The sequence below is a fragment of the Sceloporus undulatus genome, chromosome 5 (assembly GCF_019175285.1).
Source record: "Sceloporus undulatus isolate JIND9_A2432 ecotype Alabama chromosome 5, SceUnd_v1.1, whole genome shotgun sequence".
NCBI lineage: Eukaryota > Metazoa > Chordata > Lepidosauria > Squamata > Phrynosomatidae > Sceloporus > Sceloporus undulatus.
The window spans coordinates 174119452-174127722 of NC_056526.1; the positions used below are offsets into that span (position 1 = coordinate 174119452).

At 50.0% G+C, this 8271-nt stretch overlaps 1 protein-coding gene across 1 annotated transcript; it reads right to left on the reverse strand.

Moving 5' to 3' along the window:
- Nucleotides 1-2522: 2522 nt before the first annotated feature.
- ATOH1 (atonal bHLH transcription factor 1) lies at nucleotides 2523-3599 on the reverse strand. Its single transcript, XM_042469708.1, has 2 exons — nucleotides 3491-3599; nucleotides 2523-3220 (listed from the first exon to the last, which is right to left on the reverse strand). The coding sequence occupies exons 1-2, from the start codon at nucleotides 3597-3599 to the stop codon at nucleotides 2523-2525; spliced, it is 807 nt and encodes a 268-aa protein (XP_042325642.1).
- Nucleotides 3600-8271: the final 4672 nt, after the last annotated feature.

Sequence of the window (8271 nt, forward strand, 5' to 3'; positions counted from 1 at the left end):
TTCGACAAAAAGACAGTTCTCTTTGAAAAGTTGTTTATTTGATCTCTCTGTCTCAAAAAAACAAAAAAATGTTACATAAACAATGGCAGCGAGTTTGGTGAAAACAAACGATTCCTGTAAAAAGTCATTTTTTTAAAAAGCCAACAAAGATAAAAGCAGAACGAACAGTAAACACTCGGTAATAAATAACCCTTCTGGACCTAAAAAAAAAGCATCACAAAGTAATAATAATAATAATAATAATAATAGCAAAACGAAAAGGGCACAAAAGTTTGACACAGCCACGCACTCCCAGCCCTCCCTTGCAAAAAAACAAAGCCAATGATGGAGAAGGAAGATGATGGAGAAGATGATGGTGGAGGTCAACCTTGAAAGAATCCGATTGGCATCCGATTTACACAAGAAGTTACACAAGAATGATGGAACATGGACACTTACAGATTTGCCCCAGGAAAGATTGGCATCGGCGCCTGGTTTTCCTCTCTGTTGCTATAAAGTGCTTTAGCGGCCAAATCCCCACCAAATGTTTTTTAAAAATGCCAACTTTCCATTTGGAAGAAAAACCCAAAGAAGTTAATATTCGGGAAGGGAAGATGGAAGGAAGGCGCCTGCGGAATTCCATTTTTTCATTTTACATTTATTGCAAAGGGGAAACAAGTATTACAACGTGAACGCTTTCGTGGCTTCAAGGTACACAAAGCTACAGTTACCAGGATTCCCCAGCCTTGAACCAGGGCAGTTAAAGCGGTCTGAAGGTGGAATATTTCTGCAGTGTGTTTTGGACCTCCGTGAAGATTATGAGATGGATCCCAGACCGACCTTGAAGACCGGAGCCTTGGAACTGTGCCTGCTCCTTTCATTCGAATTAAGATGTAGGTCCAAAACACACTGCAGAAACCTTCCAGTTCGAGACCGCTTTAACCGCCTTGGCTCAATGCTAGGGAATTCTGAGAACTGTAGTTTTGGGAGATTTAGACTTCTCCGTCAGAGAAAGCCCTGGTGCCACAATAAACTACAATCCCCAGCATTCCCTAGCATTGAGCCAAGGCAGCTGAAGGGGTCTCAAAACGGGATTATTTCGGCAGTGTGTTTTGGACCTGAAGTTTCGTAGAGATGCTTGGCGTTAAAGTAGAGGGAAGAGTATCGTGTGTAACGAAGTTTGACATCCAGGGCGCTATGTTCTGCTGGAATAAATGGCATTTTCCTCCAAGTAATTCTGCTCAAAGCTAAACATCCAGCATACAGTTCTGGAGAATTGGATCTAATAAGGATCCAACTGACTTTCATGAAGTGACTTCTGAAAAAAAACAACACCCAACCCCGATGGATGTAAATGCCAAAGCTGCAGTCCTATACACTTAATCAGTCTAACCCATTAAATGTAATGGGATTTACTTCTGAGTAGATATATACAGGAATGCCCTGCAAAGTCTATTTACAGCCTATTTCGATCCATCTGCTTGGAAACCAGGATGACCAACTTGAGGCTGTCATTTTGCTGGGAAGCAAAACCCACCAGGGTTAAAGTGTTCTTTGAGTTCGACCATTTCATGTGGACGTTTAACTTGAAACCCGACAACAGCATCTCATAGAGATTCCCAAACTCTGGTCCTCCAGATGTTTTTTGGACGTCGATTCCCCAAAAGCCCCAGCCATCTTGGTGAACTGCCAGGACTTCTGGGAGCTTAAGTCGCAAACATCTGGAGGAACAAAGTTTGGGAATCGCTGGGAGGAGCTGTCTCGGGACTTGATAAATCTTGGACAGCGTTCCAGCCAAATTTAAGCTCTTTTAAAAAGCCCTTCTTAACGGTGGCTGGAGTCCTACCCATTCTCCCACATAGCCCTGTACAACCCCAAATCTAGTTTGCTGTGGTCGGTTACACCAACGCAACTCATGTACCATTGCCGATGCCCAGGAAGTCCCCTAAAATGGCAAGAGTCTTAAATCTGCAAGCAAGACCCCTGGGGATTAAAGGGGCTCTTTAGGGGCTCTTAAAGGCAAATGGGATGAAACCGAGATTCAAAAGGCTTTCTCTACCGCCCTAGACCTGGGCAGGTACCGTGGCAACATCTGGAATATGGAGGAGGTGCGGCAGGAATTCTCCGCAGCCCTCCAAAGATGAAAGTTTGCAAATTTGGGGATACTTGCAAGGCTGATGGTTGCAAATTTGTGATGCTTGCAAGGCTGGTGATGTTTGGAAGGCAAGTGATGCCTACAAGTTTGTGATGCTTGCAAGGCTAGTGATGTCTGCAAGGCTGGTGATGTTTACAAGCTTGTGGAGCTTGCGAGGATGGTGATGCGAAGGTGTTTGCAAGGTTGGTGATGTTTGCAAGGCTGATCTTTGCAAGGTTGATGCTGCGCGTTCAGAGGCAGCGACACAGCCCCGGCCACTTGGCTTTTGGCCAGGAACCTGCCGCCTTTGCCCTCCTCACGCCAGGCCCCCTCTCCCCCCAAAACAACCGTCCAACAAGCGGCCCTTTCCTCTCTTCCTTCAGCTAATCTGAAGGGCAGATGGAGCCGCCTAGCTGGCTTCGTCAGAGTCACTGTAATGGGAGCGGGGCGAGAACTCCCCGTCGCTGCGGTGGGCGGGCGGGGAAGGCTTCCTCCTCTCCTGCTGCTGCTGCTGGATGGAGGGTGGGAGGATCTGGGCCGGCGAGGGGGCTTTCTGTCCCAGCAGGGCCCCTTCCGCGAAGGCGGGGAAATGCAGCGGGTCCAGTTGCACCGAGAAGCAGTTGTTGCCTCCTCCTCCTCCTGCTGCTGCGTCCCCCGAGGGCTGCTGCTGCTGCTGGTGGTGCTGCTGCTCGTGGGCGAAGCGCGTCCGTCCAGCTCCGGGGGTCCTGGGTCCCTGGAGGGCGCCCCCTGGAGGCAGGGCGCAGGGCTCGTAGGAGGGCGCCTGCTCGGGCGGAGGAGGGCCGCCTTTGGCGTCGGGGGCCCCCGGCGGGTTGTGGAGGAGCTCGGCCAGGGCGCTGATGTAGATCTGAGCCATCTGGAGGGTCTCGTACTTGGAGAGCTTCTTGTCGTTGTTGAAGGAGGGGATGACGTTGCGGAGCTGGTCGAAGGCGTGGTTCAGGCCGTGCATCCGGCGCCGTTCCCGCGCGTTGGCCGCCAGGCGCCTCTGCTTCTGGACGCCGCTGGTCTGAGAGGAGGAGAGGCCCCCCGGGCGGAGCAGGGAGGAGGACGGACAGGGCGCCCGGGGCTGCTGCTGGGAGGGGGACGCCGCTGCCAGGGCAGAGTGGGGGTGATGGGGGTGGCGGTGGCGCGGTGCCTTCCCTGAGGAGAAGGTCCGGCCGCGGCGCTCAGCCGCCAGGAACTCCTCTTCCTCCTCCTCCTCCTCCTCCTCTTCTTCTTCCTCTTCCTCCTCTTCCTCATCCTCCTCGTCTCCCTCGGCTGCTCCTCCCGAGAGCAAGTACCTGGGCGAGGAAGACGGGACGCGGCCCGGGCAGCAGAGGCCCAGCCAAGGGGAAGGGAAAGAGCCAGCGCGGCCTCCGCCTGCCGTCGGGGGTCCCAGCAGAAGGCCCCCTTCCAAGGGCGGGGGAGGCGGCTGGGGGCCTGCTTCGGCCCACTCGCGCCCCGCCGTCAACGCCCGCAGGTGGCTCATGGCCGAGGCAGGGAGAGCAAGGCAAGGCAAGGCGGGAAATCGCCCTCCTCAGGGACTTGGGTGCAAAAGACTTGGCTCTTCTTCTTCTTCGCTGCTGGTGCTGCTGCTGCAGGCGCCTTTTCTTCCTCTCAGAAGTCCCCCAAAGCCGTCCAAGCGCCTTTTGGGTCCCAGGCGCAGCAGGACTGAGGCAAGGATTCGCGGGAGAGTGAAGAAAGCAAAGCAAACGGGCCGCTGCCTCTGTCCAGAACAACTCTCTAGGTATAGAGACCTCTCTCAGGAAAAGGGAAGGGCCGTCGGTAGGCCGCCGGGGCTTCTCCGGTTGCGGAGGGTGTCGCGCCCCCTTTAAAAAGCGGCACGCGCCGGGGTCCCCCTCCTCCCTCCGCCCCCGTCCACCCCTCCCTCCGCCCCCCTCCCTCCCTCCCTCCCTCCGCGCGCCGGTCGCGTGTCGCCGCCTCAGCCATTGGCGCCTTGCGGGGCTGGTCGCGTGCGGGCGGCCAATGGAGCCCCAAGGAGGCTGGCTGGGGCTTGCCTGCCTTTCTTTTGGCCCGCGCTGGAGCCCTGGGAGGCAGGGAGCAGGCAGGCACGGAAAAAGTGGGCTCTTGGAAAAAGAAAGGTAGCATTCGAAGGTAGATCGATGATAGCCCTCTTATAGAATCAGGTCTGCGGAGAGGTCTTCTAGCCCCTTGGAGACTAGACTAGTCACTGAAAGGAAGAAGGACCTTTGAGACTACTAACAGAGAGAAAGAAGTAGCTTTGAGACTAGCATGAGCCTTCCTAGACTTCAGTCTCCTTCCTCTCCAAAGGCATCTGAAGTCTAGGAAGGCTCATGCTGCCAACGTCTTTCTTTCAGTGACTAGTCTCAAAGGCGCGACAAGATCTCTGACTGACCCGGCTGTATCCCTGAAAGAAAGAAGTGGGCAGCATGAGCTAGACTTCAGTCTGCTCCCTGAGATGCCTTTGGAGAAGAAGTAGACTGAAGTTTAGGAAAGCTCACGCAACCAACTTCTTTCTTTGAGTGAGTCTCAAAAGTGCTACAAGATCTCACTACAGACTTGTTCTACAGACTAACATGGCTATGCCTTTGAATCCTTTCAGTCAGTATGTGTGTATATGTGTGTGAGAGAGAGAGCCAATGTGAGGTTGAGGCAAGACGCCCCCAAAAGTGTGCATTAACAGCCTTTGGGTCTGGCTCCAGGGAAGGCGAGGAGAGCCAGTGTGAAGAGATTGGATCTCTATCTGCATATATGTGTGTGTATCTGGAGAGATCTTGGAGCAAATGCTTTGAGACTAAATGAGAGAAAGAAGTTAGCAACATGAGTTTTTGTAGACTTCAGTCCACTTCCTCCAAATGCATTTGGTGGAGTTCGCCCTCGTTGAAACTGGACTTCTCCACTTCATCTCCACACACAGAGGATTGGGGATTCGAATCGACCTTCTCACACACTGAGGGCATATATGGGTCTGTCCCTGGCTTTTCACTCCACCAAAAGCTCAGGCTGTCCTGACTTCTTTCTTGCAGTGAGTCTCAAAGGTGCTACAAGATTAAAAAAGGTAGCATAGAAGCGGGGCGGTGGCTCCTCTGTGGCGCTTGTGCGCCTTCAAGTCGTTTCTGGCTTCGGGCGAAAGCTCTCCTGGGGTTTCTTCCTTGGCCAGCTTCTTCAGGGCGGGCTTGCCATTGATGGCCCTTTGAAGCTGAGAGAGTGTGACTCCCCTAAAGTCATTGGCCGATCAGGAACTCGAACCCTGAACTCCAGAGTCATAGTCCAACACTAGAACCACTACACTACACCGGTTCACACGTCCATCTGCCTCTTGAGTCTAGCGGTGCGGATTACATCTTGTTGCTGGTCAAAAAAGGCGCCAAACTGAGGCGAGAGAAGCGCGGTCGGAGGAAAGGCGAAGGCAACTGTGTGCAACCTTTCTTTTTGGTGAGAAGACCCAAGAAGGCGTTTCGAAAGCACCTCAGAGAAGCCGCCGCCGCCGCCGCCTCCCTTGACCTGCCTTCTCCCCTCAGAAAAGCAGCGGAGGAGGAGCCAAGGCCAGAGGGATCCCTGGACAGACCCCTCCTCCCTCTGCCTCTCGCTACTTCAGACCCTAAGGCTGCACCCACACTGGAGAAATAACCCGGCTTGGCACCGCTTTAACTGCCCTGGCTCAAGGCTGTGGAATTCTGGGGGTTGGAGTTTGTTGTGGGCCCAGAGCAGAGCGGATTCCCAGAATTCCATAGCACAGAGCTAGGGCAGTGAAAGTGGGGTCAAACTGGATCATTTCTGCACTGTGGATGCAACCCCCCTGGACCCAGGCCAGTGGCCTCTCTGACACGGAGTCCATCCATCTGGCAGGAGGTCTTCCTCTCTTCCTCTTGCCTTCTGCCTTTCCTAGCATTATTGTCTTTTCCTTTTGTTTTGTTTTTGTACCTAAGACACACATTTACATCTTTTATATATCTCTTCATTACTCTTCCCATCTCAACCTCTATTCCTTCTCCATATATTTACAGTTGTAAACAGCTTCAGTGGTATTCATATCTCAAAAGCTGCACGCATGGTCTTTCGTTCTTTCTTTCTGAGAAATGGTTTCCAGTCCTTCACAGGACTTTTCTTTAATAGCAGTGGGTGGTTTATCCATTTCTGCCAGTTCTAATGTTTTTCGCGTCCATTCTTATTTGGATGAGTTTCTGAGCTCTTCCATTTGTTTGCATAAAGTAACCAAGCTGCCAGTATCATGTAGTGATAGTTAACATTAACCTTATAGTTAAAGATATAGATAACTTTCTGGTTAAGACCTCTAGTTTGATCATTAGGGATTGCTAACAGAAGCAGCTCTAGATTCAAGTCTATATTCATTCTAAGTCTGTTCTTCAACATATTTTGTATTTGCTTCTACATATTTTTAGCCTTCTCATAGGTCCACCATCAGTCTTTCCCAATGATTCATGCTTTCTTATGATGTGGCCAAAGCACGACAGCCTCAAGTTGGTCATCCTGGTTTCCAAGAAGAACAGGCTTGAGCTGTTTTAGAACCCATTTGTTTATCTTCATGATGGTCCGCGGTATCCTCAGCACTCTTCTCCAGTACAATATCACAAATGAATTTATTTTCTTTCTATTGGCTTGCTTCACTGTCCAGCTCTCACATCCGTTCATGGTGATGGGGAATATGGTGGCTTGCATGAGCCTCGCTTTTGTGTTCAGCACCACATCTTGACACTTTAGGATCTTGTCCAGTTCTTTCATAGCTTCCCTTTCCAATCCTAATCTTTTTCTAATTTTTTGACTACAGTCACCTTTCCTATCAATGCTTGATCCTAAGAATGGGAACGCTTTGACTCTTTCAGCCTACATACCACGGTTCAAGTCTTGAGTGAAACATTCAGACCTTGGGGCACTTGGGCAATTCTTTCTTAGCCTGGCCTACTTTACAGAGTTATTATGAAGATGGATTGTAGAAGAAGAAAGATGTGTATTACTATTTAGGGCCTAATCTGCACTCCAGAAATAATTCAGTTAGACACCGCTTTAACTGCCATGGCTCAGTGCTATAGAATTATGGGATTTTTACTTCTGTGAGATATTTAGCTTTCTCTGTCAGAGAGCTCTGGTGTCCCACCACACTACAAATCTACAAATGTATTGTTATTTATATCCTATTTTCTCCCTGTCTCAGGCACTCATGTAAGCTTCCTTGAGCTCACTTCAGGAGAGGTGGGGTATAAATGGTTATACATTTTCTTTTTCCTCTTGCATTTACTTGGGGTTGAGCACCCACAGAGGGATGTATTCCTGAGTCATCATGTCTAGCCTCATGTTTGTACCACATCTTTATTGCCAACAGTGTTCAGGTTTGGTGTGTAGTGGGACTCAGAAAAATGGATGCAAGCTGCAGGAAAAGAGATTCCACCTCAACATTAGGAGGAACTTCCTGACAGTAAGGGTTGTTCGACAGTGGAACACACTCCCTCGGAGTGAAGTGAGTCTCCTTCTTTGAGGGTCTTTAAACAGAGGCTGGGTGGCCATCTGTCAGGGATGCTTTGATTGAGAGTTCCTGCATGGCAGGAGGTTGGACTGGATGGCCCTTGTAGTCTCTTCCAACTCTACGGTTCTATGATTCTATGATTCTCAGTGTACAAAAGAGATCCTGCATTTGCAAAGAGTATTCCCAGAATTTGGTGTTAAAGTAATCACCATAGTATTTTGGCCCTAATGTGTTATGGATGTAGCAATGGCATATTTTTGAAAGTGATAAATGTGATCACCATAGGGCACTTACACAGGGATAAACCCAACTCCAGTAGGACTTGCAAATAAGCATGCCTGCAATTGGACTGTACAGAGGTCTGTCTTTTCTGCTCACTGAGATTCTTATCAGTCATACAACTTTGTTTTAATGTATGGATCATGTGATTTCCACACTTTATGTGGTTCAATAAAACACCTCATTCCTTCAGGCTTGTGTCAATAGCACAAGCTCGCCTAGTACTTTTAGACGTAAAGGTTAAACCTGAAATATAAAAGGCAAAGGAGGTGACAAGAGGAAGGGCACAGCTCCTTTGAAACACAAGGAGGGCTTCTAGCTTAGTTTCTAGTGAGATTTGTTTAATTGTTCCCTCTCCCTTCAAACCTGAAAGTTGTACCACCACAAGGTTTCAAACTTCTCTGAGCTAACGATTAAT

Coding starts and splice junctions, on each gene's coding strand:
- ATOH1 (XM_042469708.1), bottom strand. CDS start 3,599: ATGAGCCACCTGCGGGCGTTGACGGCGGGGCGCGAGTGGGCCGAAGCA. Junction 3,221..3,490: donor GCTGGGACCCCCGACGGCAG/GCGGAGGCCGCG, acceptor CTGCCCTGGCAG/CGGCGTCCCCCTCCCAGCAG.